The sequence below is a fragment of the Martes martes genome, assembly GCF_963455335.1.
Source record: "Martes martes genome assembly, chromosome: 4".
Taxonomy (NCBI): Eukaryota; Metazoa; Chordata; class Mammalia; order Carnivora; family Mustelidae; genus Martes; species Martes martes.
In genome coordinates, this window is record NC_137891.1 from 6,852,909 (window position 1) to 6,874,978 (window position 22,070).

Genomic DNA, 22,070 nt, shown 5'->3' on the forward strand with positions numbered 1-22,070 from the left:
TTATAACGCACCAGCCTCTTAATTGGTCTCTGCCTCTAGGCTCACCACCTGTCAGTCCAGCCCCTCCACTGCCACGGAATGACACCGAATCCAAGTCGAAAAGCACCGTCCCAGCGTGTAACTCCACAGGCTCCTAACTGCTTGCCGCCTGCAGCACGGAGCCCCAGCACCCTGCAGGGAGTCGCGGCCTCCCCCTCATCGCCCTCCCCGCACAGCAAGTGCAGCCCCGGCACCACTTACCCCGCCAAGCACCGGGCCTGCTATTCCAGCTCTGTGAAAGGCCCTTCCCTGCCGGCACCCCAGTGACTCTCCCTCCCACTTCCCCTTTCGCAGTGAAATAAATGTCCTCAGTATTCTCAAGCAGACTTTAGCACTGCCTACTTCTGGAAATACTGAATTTTCCCCCAGACCTCTCATAATGACGGTCACATTACACTGCTCTGGAGTATTCTGTTGTTGTTGTTTCCTTCTAGACTGTGAGCTTTTCAAAGAAACGGTCTCTGTCTCAATAATCTTTGTATTCCAAGCATCGGGCACAGAGCCCAATGCACATGGACATTCGATAAATGTGGGGTGAATAAACGACTGAAGGAGTGAATGCTTGTGACCCACCATATTAATAATGTTACCATCCTCATTATGATCATTTTCACAGCTTAAAGTGGAAAGGCAATATGCTTTCTAAGTCTGGGCTCACATTCTGGATTGGTCAGTGACTCCTCTGAGCCCTCATTTCGTCATCTGTAAAACAGATACAGTAACTCCTGCTGTTACCATGCAGATTGAATGAGACATGTGAGTAAAGGCTTACACTCCACCTGGGACTTCTGGCACATTACTCAGTCCTTCCTCTCTACAGTGGGAACAGGGCCCCACGCTCGATACAGTTGCTGGGACACTAACAGGAGGTACCATATGTAAAGTCTTGGTTAGCACCCACCAGTGCCAGTCCCCCAGACTGTGCCAACCCTCTCAAGGACACGAGCACAGTGCACCAGGCTCCTACTCAAAAAGACCAGTTGAGACTGCAAGTCTGAAGGCTCTTAACTATTATAAGTTATATGAGAAAAAAAATCTGACATGAGGGGCACCTGGGTGGCTCAGTGGGTTAAAGCCTCTGCCTTCAGCTCAGGTCATGATCCCAGGGTTCTGGGATCGAGCCCCGCATCGGGCTCTCTGCTCAGCAAGAACGTGCTTCCCCCTCTCTCTCTGCCTGCCTCTCTGCCTCCTTGTGACCTCTCTCTCTCTCTCTGTCAAAAAAAAAAAAAAAAAAAAAAAAAAAAAAAATCTGACATGAGCCAAAAAGAAGAAAGAACTTTCTATCCGTGTCAGCCTCAGTGCCAGAGCTTAGGAGTAACAGGACCGACCTGTTCAAAGTTGCCCGACACTGTATGAGCTCATCGAAACAACCACACAGTCCTTATTTTTTCATGCTTCATAAAGCCAGTATTTTGTATACATGTCTATCTTCGTACTCCACTTAGAATTTTAAACAAAAACCAAAAGGTTTCTAGGCATTTAAGAAAACATTCTGAATAGGAATAAACTGATTTCATATATCAATGAACATCAAGGTATATTATATCACAAGAGGTAACTATAAAGCTCTGTTTTGCCTCAGATAACACTTACTTATTTCTGGGTAAATACCTCTTTAGAAAATGAATTGGAGCTACCTCATTATTCACAAATAGGAATCTGAAGTTGTTAGAAAATAGGATCACTTCTGCTAAGAAAAAGAAACGTTATGTGAATGCCAAACAAAACTTCTGGGTCTATCCACCGCAGACACGGACAATGTAGGGTATTTACACATTGCTGATGTGGTTTTAAGCCTTAGGGCTTGCACAGACACAGACTTCGTAGACACTCTTCCTCCTCAGAATATACCGAACACCTAAGTTAAATTTTTAGAGTACAAAAAATTTCCATTTTTATTTTTCAAGCCTATTGCTTCGGCACTATGATAAATTTGGGAGTAAACATGCTAGTTGGTAGGATAGAGAGTGCTTTTCCAATTAAAACAAACAAAAAACAAAGCAAGCCAAATCACGGTACCCTTGTTGTCCGATCATCCCCGTTTCCCGGACTGTACATATGTGGACAGAGAAAAGTGTCTGTTAATGGGGGTCTAATAAGAGATCGACTCTTACCTTTGGGCAGGGGTGCTATAGCTGTTATCATAGGAATCATAACTCTGTTCGTCATAAGCAGTGCCATATCCATCATCATAGTCCTAAAATAAAACAGGAGAAGTACAAAAAAAGGTCAGAAAAGTTTCTGGGGAAAAAAAAAAAAAACACTCTGCTTTTAGTAACTCTTTATTAATTCAGCTAACATTTAAATATATATCTAGGTATGGTGTAAAGAAAAATATAAGAGTGACATCAGTGAAAATGATGAGTAAAAACCTCCAAAAATTTTCTCTGCAAAAGCCAAAAGAAAATGGAAAAATTCTCAGAATCAACATTTTCAAAAGTCTGAAAATTAACAAAAGGTTTGCACAGATCTAAGGAGCATTTATTTCTAAAAACGTGGCTGAATCTTGGTACAAGCAGTGAGCTCTGTGATGTTTTAATGAGTTCCTTTCCAACCCACCATTCCCAGCTCTGCAGGAGCCTTGAAAACCAACAGCTGTAACCACAGTGGACACCAGCAGTCTGGGGACCACTGGAGGAAGCAGAAAAGGGTGAGGTTCCTCAAAACCTCATTCCCAGAGCATTGTATTTGACCTGACTTGGAGCTCATCCAGTGCAAAATGCCTTTTCCCTGGAGGTATTCAAAGAAAATAATTAGAGGCAATTATATAAGATTTTAGCTGCTTGAGGTAGTGGAACAAACAGCAGTCTAATCAAAAGCTAGCAAGAGAAGTGGGAGGACAAGATATCCACTTGCCCTTTGAATAGCTCTGATACACTCCTGGCAATCTAGAAGAATACATGTCTGCAGAGTACCATGTAGAAGCCCAGGAAAGACCTGGAAAGGTCCTGAGCTCTCCTCTCCAGATGATCTGCAGGTTCAGCACAAGAAAGAAAGGCAAAGCCAAGGAAGGAGTTAGTTGTAAATCAACTGGCTGAGTCTTAATGACTTGTTCCAACATGTTAGGGACATAGTTTCCAGGCATTCATTAAAATCTCTGTCCAATCATTAGTTGACCACTAAGGTAACAGGAGACACTTCAGTAATAACACATAATAAATCTCACAATATTAGTTTGGAAAAGTCATTAAATAAAAAAGGAAAACAAAAAAATACTGGAAGAAGGAGAATTTAATTTCCACAGTTGGCACATTAAGTTACATCTCTAGTGTTATTTTTTATTTTAGATCTTATATATTTATTTGAGAGAGAGAGAGAAGCAAGCAGACTCCCCGCTGAGCAGGGAGCCTGATGTGGAACTCAATCCCAGCACCCTGGAATCATGACCTGAGCCGAAGGCAGACACTTAACCCACTGAGCCACCCAAGAACCCCTAAGTCTCTAGTTTTAAAAAGAAATTAGGTGATATGCAAAGAAACATGAAGGTATGGTTCACACAGAAGAAAAAAAAGAAGAAGAAGCTTCCCTGAGGAAGCTGACACACTGGACTTACCAAAGACAAATAAGTTATTTGAAATATATTCAAGAAACCAAAGAATACTCTGTGTCTAAAGAACTGAAGTATGAGAACAATGCCTCACCAAATACAGAGTATTAATACAGATATAGAAAATAATCAGGAATCCTTGGGGCGCCTGGGTGGCTCAGTGGGTTAAAGCCTCTGCCTTCGGCTCAGGTCATGATCCCAGGGTCCTGGGATCGAGCCCCGCATCGGGCTCTCTGCTCAGCAGGGAGCCTGCTTCCTCCCCTCTCTCTCTCTGCCTGCCTCTCTGCCTACTTGTGATCTATGTCTGTCAAATAAAGAAATAAAATCTTAAAAAAAAAAAAAAAAGAAAAAGAAAATAATCAGGAATCCAAAGAAATTTTTGAGTTGTAAAGTATAAAAAGTGAAATGAAAAAATCCCCAGAGAGGTTCAACAGCAGATATAACTAGGCAGAAGAGAGAGTAAGTGAACCTGAAGGTATATCAATTGAGATTATCCAGTATGAGGAATACAATACAAAAAGATAAGGAAACAGGGTCTCAGAGACATGTGGGATACCATCAAACATGAATGTATGCATAATGTGGTACCCAGAAGGAGAGGAAAGTAAGGAGAAAAAGATTATATAGAAAAATAATGGCTAAAAACTTCCCAAATTTGATGAAAAACTTTAATCTACCAATCTACCAAGAAGCTCAAAAAATTCCAAGTAGGGTAAGCTCAAAGAGACCCATGCCTACGTACGTCATCACCAAAATGTTAAAAGACAAAGAGAGGATCTTAAAACAGCAAGGGAGAAGCTACTCATCATGTGAAAGAGATTCACAATAAGATCAAAAGCTGATTTCTCAAGAAAGACCGAGGAGGCCAGAAGATGATGGGATTCCACATTCCAAGTACTAAAAGAAAAAGACTGTCAACTAAGAATTCTATAAGCAGCAAAACTATCCTTCAAAAATAGAAAAATTAATGTATTCTCAGGAAATAAAAACAGAGAATTCATCAATAGCAGATATGTTCTACACAAAACAGTAAAGGGAGTCCTTAAGATAAAGTGAAAGGTCATTAAAAAGTAACTTGAATCCACATGAAAAAAATACAAGTAACACTAACACAGTAATTTCTTTTTTCTCTTGTTTGATTAAAAAAATAACTGGATGAAGAACTAACTACAATTCTGTGTTGATGGGCACACAATGTACGAAGCTGCAACCTGTATGACAGTAACAACACAAAAGTGGGCAGGTAAGGACATAGCTAAAGAGGAGCAAAGCTTTTGTGTACTGTTAAAATTAAGTTGGTGTAATTTTGTAAAAGAGTGACATAAGTTAAAAAGTAAATTGTACTCTCCAGGGCAGACTAATAAAATAAGAAACAAGAAAAGAGAGGGACCTGGGTGGCTCAGTTGACTGACTCTTGGTTCCATTTTGTGTCATGATCTCGGGGTTGTGAGACTGAGCCTGCATGAGGCTCTGCTTGAGATTCTCTCTCCCTCTCCCTCTCCCTCTCCCTCCCCCTCCCTCTTTGTCCCTTCTCAGCCTGCACATGAATGTGCACTCTCTCTAAAAATAAATCAATAAAATCTTAAAAACAAAAACAAAAACAAAAAAAAACCGAGAAGGGGTGCCTGGGTGGCTCAGTGGGTAAAAGCCCCTGCCTTCAGCTTAGTTCCTGATTCCAGGGTCCTGGGATGGAGCCCCACGTCTGGTTCTCTGCTCAGAGGGGAGCCTGTTTCCTCCTCTCTCTCTGGAAGAGAGAGCAGCCTCTCTGCCTGCTTGTGATCTCTGTCTGTCAAATAAATAAATAAATAAAAATCTTAAAAAAAAAATGACAATGCAGTTAAAGTGATCCAATTAAAAAATCTAACAACAGAAAGAGATAGTAAGGTACAAAAAAGAATAAGACACAGGGAAAAAATAGCAAAATGGCAGATATAAAACCAACTTTATCAGTAATTACACTAAATGTAAATGGATTAAATGAATAAAAAACAGAAACTGGCATCAATGTTTATGAGTTCCAACCACTTGCTGTCTACAAGAGATATACTTTAGATTCAAAGATAAAAAATACATTGAAAAAAAAAGGATGGAAGAAGATACACCATGGAAATATAAATCAAAAAAGGACTACCATAGCTGACTAATATCAGACAAAATAGACTTTAAGATAAGAATTGTTACCAGAATAAAAGCACATTTACTTACAATGATAGAAGAGTCAGTCTATCAAGATGGTAATTATAAAAATGTATGCATATATATATATATGTGTGTATATATATATGCATATGTGTATATAACAACAGAACTCAAAATATATGAGGCAAAAACTGACAAAATTTTAGGAAGAAAAAGATAATCCAACAATAATAGCTGGGAACTTCAACATCGTACTTCAATAATAAAAAGAACATAAAAAAAAAAGATCAAAAAAGAAATAGAAGATTTGAACAATACAATCGAATTATACCTAACAGACAGCTATAGAACCATCAGCCCAGTGAGGGTGAAATAGACATTCTTCTCAATACACATGGGGCATTCCCCAGGATAGATCATACATTCTCCCAATTCAAAATTCACTACAAAGCTAAGTAATCGAACAGTGAGGTACTGGTAGAGATGCAGATCAACAGAACAGAACTGAGCGTATAGAAATAAACGCTTACAGCTATGGTCAACTTGCTATCAATAGAGCGCCAAGACAACTCAACGGTGAACAGAACAGTCTTCTCAGTATATGGTCTGGGAACAACTGGATACCCACATGCCAAAGAATAAAGCTGTCCTGTTACCTCACACCGTATGCAAAAACTAATACAAAATGCATCATACATCTAAGTATAAGAGCTAAAACTATACAACTCTTAGAAGACATCATAGGTGTAAATCATCGTAATTTTGGAACAGTTATGAGTTTCTTAGATATGCCAGCAAAAGCACAAACAGCCAATGAAAATATAGACAAAAATAGACTTAGTCAAAATTAAAAATGTATGCATCAAAGGACATTAGAAAGACAGTGAAAAGTCCACAGGATGGGAGAAAATATTTCCAAATCAAATATCTGATAATGGTCTCATATTCAGAACATAAGAAGAGATCTTACAAATCAACAATAAAACAACAATAACAACAACAAGAGCAAAAGTCATCCTCCTAGTGCTACTGGAAACAGGCTTCAAACTGAGGACATTCTGTAGATTTAAAATCAAGCACAGTGTGGTTATTTGAAAAGCACTGAGGAAGTAAAAAATGTCCAGAGACATGACCATTTTATAAAAGCAAATTAGATATATTACAATGACATTTATGTCCATGAACGTATGAATCCTACCCTGAAACTGATCACCAAGTTTCTGATGTTAGCCAATTATATAGTGACCTTGGATTAATTGCTATATACTTAATATTTAAATGAGCCTGAAAAAAACACCTATTTTGGAACATTGGTCTTACCAGTGTTAATCAGTTTAGTGATTACCACCAGATCTCTTGAAGTAGAGAAATGTGGTCAAGGGGTGAGAGAAAGGATCTGGAGTTAGATGAGCTTCCATAAGTTACCATCAATGATTTTAGGCAGGCTCATTCCCATATCGAAATCTGTTTCTTTACCTGTAAATTGTGAATCCCTTAAATATTCTGAAGGGATGAGAAATTATATATACACACATATGTACAGATTACAGCAAAAGTGCATGCCATGTATTAAGAACTTTATGAAGGACAGCTTATATAATTATTATATTAAAGCATTACCCATAAAGACCTCTCTCCTGGATTTCTCAAACAATACAGCTATCAGATACAGATACAGAACATCAGAAGCCACTATGTGCAAGGGTATGAGCCAAATAACTTAGTTTATTCTCTCTTAAAAAGCATCTATTAGGGGCGCCTGGGTGGCTCAGTGGGTTAAAGCCTCAGCCTTCAGCTCAGGTCATGATCCCAGGGTCCTGGGATCGAGCCCCGCACTGGGCTCTCTGCTCAGCAGGGAGCCTGCTTCTCCCTCTCTCTCTGCCTGCCTATCTGCCTACTTGTGATCTCTGTCTGTCAAATAAATAAATAAAATCTTAAAAAAAAAAGCATCTATTAAATATTAGACCTCAATTTACTTGGCTTAGGTAATCACAAATATCTAAAAAGCTATAATGATTTCCATTTTGTAAAACAAACATCAACACTAAGAGGTAGTACTCTCTCTGTAGGAATGAGGCTCAAACATTTTGCACAAGATCACCTATTTTTCTTTTAGATGTTTTTTCACAAAGGAGGAACTTAGTTTTTGTTGAAGAGCTGCATGTCTAGTACTTTGGGCACAAGACAGAATAAAATATAAAATGAAAACTCAATAAATAGGGGCAGAGGAAAAATAAAAGTGAAGAATACACTTAGCACACAATTTATAAACCAGTGTTCCTCACAGTCGCAAAAGGCAGATTACTCATTTGGTGATCTTCCAACGACCAATGCAAGAAGGAGAGAGCTATCAGACAAGATATAAGCAAAGAATACAACGACAACAAAACTGATGGGGTTTTAATAACGCAGTAAGTCATATAAATGCAGGTATTACCAATAATCCTGGTGAGTTCATAAATTAAAAGAAGCTGGTGGTCCTAACGGGAAGAGTAATATTAAGTTAAATTAAAAAACAGCAACAACAAACCAAAGCCCTTCCACTTGCCTCCTACCCTGTTCCTGGCACTCAGTTAGACGTGACGAATGGAACAGGAGCATCATCGTCTACTCCGGTGTGGTGCGAGGGAGATGACGGACCACTAAAGAGATAATGATAACACCGCGGGTCAGGTGCTGTGGCAAAGGTGAGCACTGAGGTGGCACAAAGTTGCCCAAAGGGGAAAGGGAATGGAGAAGACGACCCCGAAGCACCAATGCTAGCACTTCGTTTCAAAAAGCTGAGAAAAGCAAAAGCAGCTGTTGAAATCATTAAAAATAAAAATCAGGCAGAATGAGCAGCAGGTGCCAAACAGTAGAGATGCAGAAATCTGAGAACCCTCACATCCAGGAAAAGCAGCAGCTTGTTGGGAGCACCCTGTAAAGAGCAGAGAGCAATGAAGCTGAGAAACCCATAAACCACAGCACGGATCTGAGTTCTGAGTGACATGATCCACCTTGTGGCTTAGGGACACAGGGAACAGTGTGTGGACACAGAAGATCAGGGTGAATCTGGAGGGCTGCACTTGTCATTAGGTCATGGCACTGCACAGTGTGGCAGCGTGGAGCTCAGGGTTCTCCAGGAATTTGTTAGGAGCCTGAAGAGGATGGCTTCACCAAGTGAAGAATTTCACTGCTCTGTTTATTTAAAGGACCAAGACTGTAAATGAGTGGAACTTTCTTAAATAACTAAAATGTTTAGTGCTATACTATTTTGACCCTACAGTTATGTCATTCATTCCTTGTTCAATTAATCTGTCAGATATTACAAGGCTAGAAATGTACTTGCATTTTCAAATTGTTTAGGTCACTGAATTATTGACTTCCATGTTTTTACACTGAAGATCTTAAAGGATTAAAATAGCAATTCTCACATAATTTCTTTCATGATGATTTCACAGATGGATTTGGCCATGGGGGGCAGAGCTCCTTCCATGACAAAAATTGTCCGTTCGGTGGACGACACTTGAAAAATACAGGGAAGTGTAAAGAACAACGTGACTGGAGAGAAGGAAGAAAACCTGAGTGTAGGTGCAAATACGTTTTTAAGTTTCTAGGAAGGAGTAGAGGGGTTCTTGTTGATCGTCTGCCATCTTACTGCAAGGCAGGAGAGGAGGTCACTGGCAGACAATCGGGGATTTAATCAGAAAGGATTCAAGGTCATTACCATGAGGAAGGGCGGCAGGCAGAGTGAGTGAGAGCCCCTCAGCATTAGGTCTCTTTGTCTGAGAACCAATCTGGGCATCAGCAGTGCACTCTCTCTTTCTGTTTCTCTCTTTTTTGTTCTCTCTTTTTTTGAATGCTCTTAGTGTTTCTTTCCAACTACTGCTTGCTGGTTTTCTTATTTATTTAATTTAATATTAAGAAATTCCTCTTTGGATTTTTCTGAGGCCAGAGCAGGGATTTTAACAAATAGTGAATACATTATTTGTTACAGGTTAACATGTAATTGGGTAGAAATCATACATCTAGTAGAGACGGGGCATCACAGATTTGGTTCAATCACACCGCTAAGCTGAGAATCTACTCTAAAAAGCCTTCCAGAACCTGGGGTGGGGGACATCTATGTCCCTGTTGGCAGTGCTCAGACGTGCTGAACGATTTTCTTTACACTTGAAATCTTCAGGTAATTTCTCACATTTCTGTATTTTCTCTGAGAGAACATTCTCCTTTGCGACATGGCCTAGTCAACATGTCAGCCTCATTTTTTGCCGTATGTCCTGAGCTGCTCCCAACAAGCCTCTGCATCCCCACCCTCTGCCAGGGGAATTTTTCACTGTGAGGCTTGAAGGACTCTCCTCCCCTGCTGTATCTGCTCAGTCCCAAGACACCGTGTGATGCAGCAACTGAGCAGATACACATGTCTCCATTCCTGGGTGGGAAGGAGTGGGCCTTGTGGGGAGTGGGGAGCCACTGTTACCAATGTGGATCGTATCTTGTTTACTCTTTTACACAGAGCAGGAAGAGTGCCTGGAGCCTAGGAAGGGCTGCTCGATACATCAATGCTCATTCGATTGCTGGACGGAGTGCCTGCAGAGGAAAAAGCATGCCGATGCACCCCTGCCTGGTCCTGTCTCCTGCCCTGAGCACGGGCCTTATGAACTTGCTTATTCCAAGAACCTACTGAATTCCCTCAGAAGGAAGCTTAAGAGAGCTCCCTGACTTTATTCAAATGCAGTGCAGAGATGTTTTATCTCCTTTGCCGCACTTATAAAACAGGGTCCTGTACCCGTGAGTGGGATGGCACAGGAGATACACATGCCTGATAAAATGCTGAGAATCCACTGGTCTCCACAAAGCTCTCTGAAGGCACCTTCATCTGGGCAGGGTCAGTGCCTGGGGCTTTCCCCTCCCCCCAGCATCCCCCCTGGCAGGAAGTCTTCAGCTACCTCCATGCCATCTCTGCATCCCCATGATGACTGCGGGACAATCGCCCAGAAGTTCTCAGCTGGACTCGTACGATATTCTAACTCATCTCCCTGGAAGTGCTCCCTTCTCTAAACCTTCCTCCAGAAGTAGCCACTAAAATGTGGGTCTGAGCTTGCTGCCTCCCTGCTTACAAATCTCCACTCCCCCCCCGTCCTGTTCCTACAAAATAAAGCACACCTTGCCAAGCCTCACGCGGGCTCGCCTCAGCATCCTGCCCAGAGACAGCGCAGGGCATGCCACAGCACCTCTAGAAGCTTCACCGTTTCATGATGTAATGCTCTGCACCCGCTGCTCCCTCTGCTACCCCCTTTTAGGTTTTCCACCAGAAGACCTCAGGCTTAAATTTCACATCCTCCTTCGTGCTTCCACTATAACCGATAACTCGCTAATACAAGGGACCTGGGATTATCCCTCCGCCTCCCTTCTTCCCCGAGTCTGCAAGGTCCTCATGGGTAAGACCCAAGCCTTGCTTGTTCTCATATGCTCAACGTCTGCCACGTTGGAGGCTCACAGTGACCTTGTTGAGTAAATGAATGACAACGAAAACTAAGTACAGACCAAGTGGCAGGGAGGAGACCAAAAACTTCTTTAAGATGAATGCAAATTAAGGAGATACTGTAGAATCAAATGCAATATATATTATAAAATACGATAAATGTTGGTAATGAGACCTCACCTGAATTCATCTGTCAAACATTACCTACTGATCTTACATTGCCTGTCCTCAGGAAAAATTCCCTTTTAAAACTCTGTATGCTATTTCTGAAAGTCAGAACATTATTAAAAACCACAAACAGGGCGCCTGGGTGGCTCAGTGGGTTAAGCCTCTGCCTTCAGCTCGGGTCATGATCTCAGGGTTCTGGGATCGAGTCCCGCATCGGGCTCTCTGCTCAGCGGGGAGCCTGCTTCCCCTCTCTCTCTGCCTGTCTCTCTGCCTACTTGTGATCTCTCTCTCTCTGTCAATAAATAAATAAAATCTTAAAAAAAAAACCACAAACAAACATGGACAAGAAATAAATATATATTGATATAAAGTCTTGCCTTATTAACAAAGAGTTACTGATTCAACAGGTTATACCTCTGAGTTTTCATCTTTGACAGTGAAGATGTCTATGTGGAATTTAACTGAGAGGGTGACCTGGACACTTGCTAGACGCCAGGGCTATATGAGGAGAAACATGTTCTCACATAGGTAGAGATTCTCCATTTGCCATTCCCGACCTAGAAAACTCCAACCGACACATGGCCAAATACCAAAGAAATCTTGCTTTGAAAAGAGATTTTTCCAAGATAAAGGAAACAGCATGACCTATTTTTAATTCTATTTCTGTCACAAGTAAAATCAAGCATAATATTTAAGCTGGGAAAAGCCATTTTAAACAGAAGAATTTATAAAAGACTTGGATTTTAAAAATAATGTTTCAGTTTTATGTCCTTTTAAAAGGAAACAATTACCTTATATAACACCTCACTTTAATTAGGGTGATATCTGGTCATTTTGAAATGCAAGAAGTTTTAATTTATAATACAGCACTAAAACATATTAAAATCTATAGCCTTGGGGTGACTGGGTGGCTCAGTCGGTTAAGTGTCTGCCTTTGGCTCAGGTCACGATCCTGGGGATCGAGCCCCACGTCAGGCTCCCTGCTCAGCGGAGACTCACTTCTCCCTCTCCGTCTCCCCCAACTCGTGCTCATGAGTTTTCTCCCAAATAAATAAAATCTTATAAAACATCTATAATCTTATAATGATTATTTTGACTTTATAAGACAAACATTAAGCTAAAAACAGTCTTTTCAAAAACACATTTTCCCGGGGTTCTGAGTAAAAATATCCTTGTCAAGTATTGCCAATGACCATGAACATATCACATAACCAAGGTGATTTATAATTAAGGACAAAAATCATAATATTAATAATAATTCTAAATAAGAATCTTTTCTGTAATCATTTAAATATCATTAATTCAACAATCAAATCACATCCCTAGGTATTGTTTACGGCTAGGAGGAATATACTATACATAGTTTCTAGACTACACAAATTCTTCCTATCAGCCTTTGGAGTCTGATGCTGTGTTCAAATTCCAGCTCTAACTGTGCAGTTTTGGGAATATCACCTAACCTCCTCAAACCTCAATTTTATAATTTGCTAAATGGGAATCATGATCCATGTTATGGTTATTTCCAACGGTTGTAGATGGATTAATCAGAAAGTATATATAAAACCTGCTTGACACAGTACTTGCCCAATAAAGGTAGATTTATTTAAGGATCTACTCCTTTTAACATTCTCAAACTCTTAAGCCAGAGAAACAGCAGAGCTATCCATGGATTTGTCTTTTATAGAATGTGATAAATTCTTAGAACTTTGTCTAAAACTGCAATGTCTGCGTGTCCATTCAGCAAATGCTGGTGCTGCCATGGTTCTGGATGAAGCAGCAGCTGCCCACGACCAGCTGTGATCCTCTCCACAAGTGAACCCAGCTTGGGAAAACAGTCATTCACAGAACGATTTCTCTCCTCTCAGTTCATACCTAACAGGCACAATTAGATCTGTTTGGATTTGACAAGGTGTTCAAAAACACAATAAAGGAAAATTAGATAACAAAGAGGTTAACCCAGCAATTCCACAAACAAGGGAAGGGAAAACTGTACATAGAATGTTAAAGAAAACCAAATTAAACCAGAAATCCCATGAGGATGGAAGAAAGGGGAATTACTAAACTGCATTAAAGCCACATTATGCACATCATGCCGAAGATTTTTACATCTATTTTTCTGCTTTCCAAAGGAGGTGGGCATTTGTTGAATGCCTACTACTTGCCAGGCATCTCTCCAAGCATGGGGGACAAAGTACCAAACAAACAAAACCAAAATGCGTCCTTGTCCCTGGGAGGCTGACACTCTGGTGGGGCGGCAGACAGAGAAAACCAAGCATCCCAAAGATGGCACAGGGGAGGTGGGGGAGGCAGCCAGAGGAGTCTTGAGCAAGGACTCCAGTACCAGTGTGAAGGGAGTGAGGAGCTGCCTATGCAGATTTGTTTAAGGGGGTGGGGGCGTAGATTTCAGAAAGGATGAACAACAAGCACAAAGGTCCTGAGGTAGAGTCAGCCAGGTTGAGCGAGCCAGAGCAAGGACGGGAGCCAGGTCATCTGGGGCCTACAGGACTTGATGTGAGGGAGGTGGCCACCAGAAGCTTCTGGGCCTCATGAGAGTTTCTGTGTTGTCTGGGACTTGTCTTTCCGCTTCATTTGACTTGACTGCCTCAACATTGTTTCTTCCTTCATCTGCATCTAATCTGCTAAAAACCATTTACTTAGTTCTTTTTGTTGTATTTTACAGTTCTAGAATATCTGCTTTCTGTATTTCTATATTTTCCAGTTCTCTGCTTAAACCATCAATCTCATCTTTTAATTCCTAGATGATACAGAACATAGAGTTATTTTAAAGTTTATATCTGATATCTGAATCTACTATCTCTATTTTTTCTCCATTTTTTATTATGGTGACTTCAACTTGTATTTATATATGAAAAATTACAGAAAAAATTTAAAGTCTATGCTACATATTTCTCCGGAGAGAATTTATATTTGCTTTGGGTGGGAGGATAGGAGAATTAGCAATTCCAGCTTAGCCTTAGCCCAGAGGGCCTGGGACCTCCAAACAGCCTTCCCACGTTAAGTGCTTCTCTGAGCTCCAATGCAAAGCCTATGGGGTTATCAACCCTCTGCACCCAAACCTGGGGGGCCTTAAATTCCATTTTTTTTTTAAACTTTTCAAAACTCCAGGTTTTTTAAAGCTCAATTACCTTCTCAGCTACCTCTTCAGGAACTGGCAGAAGGCCCCCCAGGGGTTCTCAAGCAGGGTTCTACCAGAGAATAAAGCCCGATACCCCACACCCACTGTGTACAAAGTGAATTCACTTTTTTCCCATGCATCTAGAAAGGCAGTACTTTCTTAGCACCATTTGCTACATCCCATGATTGAGATGAGGAAGCCCAGTTGAGAAAGGATGCCAAGGGAAAACCCGCTCAGAGATGCTGAGCTCACCACTTTGGCGTTCGTCAAGAGTCTGGCCGGTATTTGTTTTGTTTGTATTTTGCTAGCTCTTATACCTCCAAAGATGTTTTCTTTGTTGCTTCTGTTTCACCCCTCCCAGCCACTCTCGGCAAGGTCTGGAGCAGACTCTCACGAATGGTGTCTCCCTGTCTTTCGGGCCACCATGTTCTCTGAGTCCCGACAGGAGGAAGCATTCAGTAAATCCTTTCTGAATCAGTGGGTCAATTATGAATGACCAACGGCTGTGGATTCATTCACTCACTCTTCCCAGTGAGAAGACAGCTCCTGTGAGAATGACAGCTGGCCAGGAGGGAGGCACCAAGTGACTCCAGTGTCACCAGGAAGAAGAGCCTCCTGGAACACAGACACGCACACCTACTGCACAGCACAGAGCTTCCTCCACCAGGAAACTGAAGCCCCAGACTGTCAGAGTTTACACTGTTAGCACTAAGGCTGCTCCGTGCTTAGCTTCCAGGCAGAGAAACCTTCGGGTTACCACCTGGTCTAAGGGCAGATACGCCTGCAGGAAGCTGTACTGTTGTGTGATGGACAAGAGTACTGGGTCTGTCTGGTATAGCATTCTTCAGACACAAATTGGCCATATTTTAAAACCATTTATCCAAGTATACAAGAAGGCGTAAAAAGGTACAAACCCCAAGTGCCCTGCTTAGTGAGTGTGCAGGGAGTATGCACAGCAGGTAACCAGCACTCGGATCAAGAACCAGAACCCCCCAGGCCTCGCTGTGAGGCCGTCCCCGTACCCGTCCTCAGTTACTACCCACTCCCCCCCACCCCCCCGGCAGTAACCACCATCAAGTGAGCTTGAGCTTTCTATCAGTGGAATCCGGGTAACTACCGCTCTGGCCAGCACAGAGCCGGGAGATCTGTCCTTGTCGTCAGAGGGAGCTTCAGCGGCTGGTTCCTTTCTCGCTGCCTGAAAATACAGATCTGTACTGTCACACTGCGGCTGGTTTATCCACTCTTGTTCTGATAGGCATTTGGCTTCTTTCTAGTTTTTGCCTACGTGGCTCTTGCACAAGCATTGTGTGCATCCTCGTACGTTCCCAGGAGCAGCATCGCGGGGTCTCAGGGAAGCACGTGTGCAGCTTTAGCGGGGGCGTCAAATAGGTTTCCGAACTAGTGCTATCAGCCTACGTTTCCACAGCAGCAGAGGCGAACTCCTATTGTACCCCGTTCCATTTAAAACTGGAAATTATCTTTTTAACTATTTTCGTAGGTGTGAACAGCACTGGGTATTATGCTCATCATAAACAGTAATCCCCACTTATACAAGATTTCGTTTTCTGAGGTTGTGGTTTCCTACAGTCCACCACAGGCCAGAAGCAGATGGTCCTCCTTGCGACCCCGTCAGAAGGTCAACAGTAGCCTCCCGCTACATCACAGGCCTGCATCACTCCCCTCGCTCCATCTGGCCACGTGGACCTTTTATCGCCTCACATCCTCCCAAGAAGAAGGGTTCACAGCACAGTACGATATTTTGAGAGAAAGAGAGACCACATTCACATAGCCTTCATTACAGTATATTGCAGCAACTACTCTATTATCGTTGTTGTTAATCTCCTACTGGGCCTCATTCATACATTAAGCTTTATCATGGGTGTGCGAACAGGAAAAAACAGTGACTGTATCATTGAATAGTACCTGTGGCTTTAGGCATGCCCTGGCGGTCCTGGGACAAACCCTCCGCAGTTAAAGAGGGACTGCCTGCCGTATCAATGTCTCGGGCACAGTTAGCAAGTGTCTGGCATGAAAGACAGAGCTACTTGGTAAACTGAAGAACTGAGATTTCTGAGCCAAAACCAAAATGACTTATATACTCCTTTTTACGTGCCAGGCACTATTTTAAATACATTTTCTCAAAGATTTATCTATTTGAGATGGAGAAAGAGCACGAGCAGGGGAGAAGGGCAGAGGGAGAAAGACTCCTCTAGCAGCTCCCTGCTGAGCATGGCAGCCCCACTGGGAGAGTAGGGGGGGTCTACCCAGGCTCCATCCCACAACTAGGAGGTCATGACCTGAGAGGAAACTAAGAGCCAGCTGTTTAACCCACTGAGCCATGGGTTCCCCTAGATACTTTCCCTATGTTAATCTGTCTAATCTTCACAACACTATGTGTTAAATAAGTACTAATACTTCCACTTAAGAATCAGGGACTGAGGGATAGAGCAGAGAAAATTCACCCAAATTACACAGCAATTAAAGACACAGCAAAGATGTGGATCTAGTCAGTCTGACTCCAGCCTTTGCTTGTAACTATGGCGATAAATACAGGGCTCATCCCCATAAAACAGAGGATCAGATCCTATACTATAATCAGCTCCCTGGGACAGGGCCGCACTCCGAGGACACATCTGGATGGCCAGCCGGCCTTCCACGCGTGTTACCCAACCTGACAGCGTACTTTAGCCCTGAAATATATCTTTCAAGGTTCCATGTCCCATTATGACCTCACACTCTGCCAATGAACTGGATGAAAGCAAAATGATAAAGATGATAATAAACCTCATCAGTAAGATGGCACCGCCAAGTTTCTTCTGGCCGCGCCTCTGCTGGCCGCCCCAACATCCACTGGCGCCTCCCGTGGGTCTCTGCCTGCCTGAATGCTGCTAGCGCCCTTCTCTGTTTGGTCTGCTGTCTCCATTAGTCTTTCCACGGTCCATCAAGCAGCAGTCTTCCCTGATTGGTCCTCCTGAAATACTTTGTATGTGTGTGTGTTTTCTTTGCCGTATTAAGAAATCAAATATTGATTACGACGTGCTGGGCACTATGGATAAAAAGCCATGGCATCTATCATCAATAACTTGAAATGTAAGGAAAATAATGATATAAGTGAAGGGGATGATCACATTGTTCTAAGAAAGTATCTTAAGTAGGGTGTTTACACATGGACATGACAAAGAACCACCACCTGAAACAGACAGGGCCATGGGCAGGTTCAACGCGGACAGCAACAGTGTGTCTTCCTAGACCCTGATCTGCTTGACCACAGGGATGGAGTTCGATGAACGCTGATTAATGCGCGAAGAAAATGACAAAACTAAGATGGCAGGCTCTTGTAGGGGATCCATTATAACAGAGGGCCATTCCCATGGTTCTCAAGCCCCTCCCTGTCGCAGGCCTAATTCACTTGAGGGACAAGACACTTCCACCCTGGTAGCTCAGATACAACCATCATCGCTCACTCACTTCAATGGGCCCTCATTGCACAGGCAAAAAGTGTTCTCCATACCCTAGAGACACTCATTCCAGAGTTCTCCATGCTCTTAAAATGCTTTTCTGGTTGGTTTGTTTAAAATATGGAGAAGAAAAAAACAACCTCTAAATACATAAATTTAAAATCTGAAATCACTTCTCAAAGTTCTGCGTTTCCAAAATAGGTCAACCTTTCCAACAATTTAGGAAAGAGATCAACTTATGAAGGTCGTGATAGACATTTCAAGTAAATTGCATGTGGCTCTTGCTTCCGGTAAAATGAATGTAAAAAATTATAGAACCTTCATCTTTTTATCTAAAATAAAAAGGTGTCCCTAGGCTTTTCAATTCACATTTAAAATGCATTTTCATAAATAACCTTTTCACAATCTGTACTCTGTTTTAATTAAATTTCTCACTATGGAAAACAAGATAATTGAAACAATTTAGAGATTAGTTAACTGTCAAAAAATTATGCCAGTAGTCACTGCACTGGGAAAATCTGCCAACGGTACAACGTTCTTCTGTAACTAAAGTCCCCAAACTAGTCATGTAATCAAAACTTCAGGTGGGCTCACAAACGAAAGAGGACAATGGCTTCACTGAGTCTTCAGAACAAAATCTACATCACAGATTTACACGTACATTCAAACACTGCATTTGGTTTTGCACGGATGTTTCCAGTCACCGAAAATTTGGAAGAGTTTATCCCTCTGGCAAGAGTCCGTGGCAGTCCCTGCGTAGCCAGGTGTTGGAGGGGACACCGACTATGGCAGGAGCAGGCTGCCTGCTTCAAACCAGCTTCATCTGCCACAGTGTCACTGCGCCATGATGCGGGAGAACAGGAGGAAGAGGAGTGTCTGCTTGTGCAACCCACGGTTCAGATTTCTGCTCCCATTCAAAACTGTCTCTGACTTTTTAAACCTGGATTAAGTGAACAAATGTCCGGTGAGGAAACGCCCCCTAAGAGCTGCACAAGACAGTCCTGAGAAGCCCCATCCCCACGGGGCAGAGCACAGGCTCCGGGAGGGCCCTCCGTGTGCCCGGCCGTCCCTCGCCTCTTACAAGTAGGCACGACTGCACCTCAGGGAGGAGGCATCCCAGAGGGATAATCAGAGTATATCAAGTACCCTCAGAGCTCCCATATTCTGAAGAAGTTGTAGGACTTCTAGAATGCCCTACCATGTTTATGTTTAAAGGGGATCAACCCATCAGCTCAGCCTCCAAAGCCTACAGCGATTACCCATGAAGATATCAGGGACATCACTGACTGGCACGTACTTCCTATGAAGAAATAGGTGGGGGACATGGGCATAATTAAATGAGTTAGAAAAGAAAATGATTAAAGTTTCTAAGATGATTCGAGTTTGTACATCTTGAATAGTGAGTATGCATTTGAAAAGAAGTCTCATTTTTAAAACATTTTTCAAAACTTCTGTTATAGAATTCAAGAGACTCAGAGACACTCACTCACTTTCTTCCACTTTCCGCTTGTTACTCCCATTCAAATTTAGTTTGCTGTGTTTGTTCTGTGACTTTCTTTTCAGTACCAAAATTTCTAGCTGATGAAAATGTAGTTCCTTATTAGAGAAAGCATCTCTGGGTGATAGAACGAAGAAAGCTTCAGAAAACAACCAATTACAGAATATTAAAGTTGGAAAAGAAGTTAGGACAGTGTCTGGCCTAACCTGCTGGTTCCTTGGGTGAAGTACCATGACCTGCACTTTGTAGTCACAGAAACCAAAGCCCAAAAGGGTTAAACAATTTGCATACGAAACAATGGGGACACTGATAAGAAGAGAGATAAGAAACCAAGTATTTCCCTCTCAGAGTAACATTCTCTTTATTAAATTGTATTGTCTTCCACATTTTTTAGTTCACTAAATCAGCCATGTTATGTTGCTAAAATCGGTGCCAGATACTTAATTTTATTCACTAAGTGTATTTAACAATGCACATGACACATGGAATGACACCATTCATTGGCAGTAACAAAGACCACCCTCCACATGTTAATGTATGAACTGTCAGGCCTGTGGCAGGCTTTGGGCAAACTCAGAGAGGAGAGAGAAGAAAGGAGAGGGGAGGGTGGGGAGGGAAGAGGAGAGGAGGGAAGAGGATAGGGGAGAGGAAGCAGAGGGAGAGGAGAGGAAAGGAGAGGACTGACAGAGAGCTGGTGGCAGGTGAGACATGGGGACAAGCATTAGGGACAGGTGCAGACTGGGAGAAGTGCAGGTGCTCCTGGAGGACATGGTCACAGCATGTGAGCAGGATGCTTCGAGGGAGGGGTGTCTCCCGAGGAGGGCAAGTGCCTTAACTAAAGCTGGGGTGACATGAGGAGCTGGAGACCAAACAGCGATGCAGATGTGAAAAGACTCGGTTTGCTGTCTGCTTACACGGAACGAGAAGAGGCACGGGTGAGCCCCTGCCGCCGGGGGATATGGCGGTGCCGTCCACCCTCACCAGCCTCTGTGAGCCCACGGGGCTGGCCCAGGCCACAGCTTTGACAGTGCTGTGCGGCACTCTGGGACAGAAGGACACAGGAGGTGGACACTGGAGGGCACGCAAGGGAGAGGCAAGAGTTGGAGATTTAGATCTAGTAGTTACAAACAAGCAGTGTTTTTTGTTGTTGTTGTTGTTTTCTAAAAGATTTATTTATTTATTTGACAGAAAGCGAGAGCACAAGTAGGCAGAGAGGCAGGCAGAGAAGGGAAAGCAGGCTCCCCGCCGAGCAATCCCAGCAGAGGCTTAACCCACTGAGCCCCCCAGGCACGCCGCAAGCATGCAGTGTTAGGTGAAATCATGGAAACGGACATTTTTCAGCGACAATAAAAGATAGTGAGTGTTTAAAGAACATGGATCTATTTTGATTGTGTGTTTTCTCTGCATGTGGAGCCTACAGTGATTTATCAAAACTGGTTTCATTTTAGAAATTCATATGTAAATTGGGCTCTGCCAGGAAGCATCAAACATGTCTTTCTATGTAATTACACCAACATTTTGAATTGTTAAAGTGCTCTCATTGAATGTATTCTGGGTTATGTTAATTACTTTGTCAGTTATTTAATTATTTGGACACAAGTAATGAATCAATGTCATTTTGGGGAAGAGGTACTTCTTGTTCTCAAAAAAGAGATGAGAAGTTAGAGTAATTATGTCTAATTTTACTAAGTTAAAAGTGGAGCAGAAGGTCCCAAATTTATTCGCAAATGGTTGAAAACATATCCATTATCTGTTTTCTTCTCTCCTGGAAAAAAAAGCTAATCATGTTGAATTGTCTTGTCTCCTTAGAGTTATTCTTAAAAGACAAGCGTTCACTGACGGGAGGATCTGGTCTCCCCGATGGTGAGTCTGTTCCTCATGCACGGCCACTGCCTGTCACCTGCCCTCTCCTCACACTCATCTCCTCCCAGAGCAGCAGACTGATTTGCTAACAGATGTTCTTCTCAAGGACACATGCTCAGGGAGCATTTTGTGACAGTGAGTGTGATGAAGAGCCGTTGGCTCAGGTGACATTATAAATGATCAAATATCTTCGCACACACACCTTGAGAAAAATCAGTCCAATTTCAATAGGCACATTTTGACAAGGAAATACCTTCAAATTATCAAGCTTTCTCACTGGGGCTAATCAAGCATATTCTTAAAACGGGCCACTGCAACACTCACCACTCGCTGAAGGGTTGAGCCTAGTGCTACGCGGGGGTCCCTTCAGGCTGGCGCAGGTACTCTGAAGAACATGGAGTATTTTAAGGACCGAAATGTGTGTTTTCTCAAAAAAGTAGCAGCTGTGGCAGGATCTGAAGGAATAGGATGTTGCCCCCTTTTTGGTTTAAATAAGCAACTGATATGATTTTTTTTTATTCTGGAAATAATGTCCTCAAATAATAAATGTTAAGTGGAAGTTAAAATGAAAAGCAAATTGAATTGGTTGGATAGAACCAAACAAGTTCATAGAAATAAAACATTTATCATTATGTATGTACTTCAAGGAGGATCTTTAAAAATCACATTTCTGAGTTCCAAAGGAATGACACGTCTTTTTGAGAGTTACAGATGCTCTGAAACTCTTAAAGAAAAAGCTATTTTTTTTTGCTAGTAAA

At 42.3% G+C, this 22,070-nt stretch overlaps 1 protein-coding gene across 2 annotated transcripts in view; it reads right to left on the minus strand.

Annotated features, from left to right (window-relative positions):
- KHDRBS3 (KH RNA binding domain containing, signal transduction associated 3) overlaps positions 1–22,070 on the minus strand; it is a 186,711-nt gene that overhangs the window by 43,065 nt on the left and 121,576 nt on the right. For both annotated transcript variants that reach the window (XR_013966627.1, XM_080799908.1), the window contains exon 7: positions 2,154–2,236. Coding sequence is in view for 1 of the 2 variants with exons in the window: in XM_080799908.1 (XP_080656034.1) it covers positions 2,154–2,236 (83 nt within the window). In the remaining variant the exon portion in view is untranslated. The remainder of the gene's footprint in view (positions 1–2,153; positions 2,237–22,070) is intronic.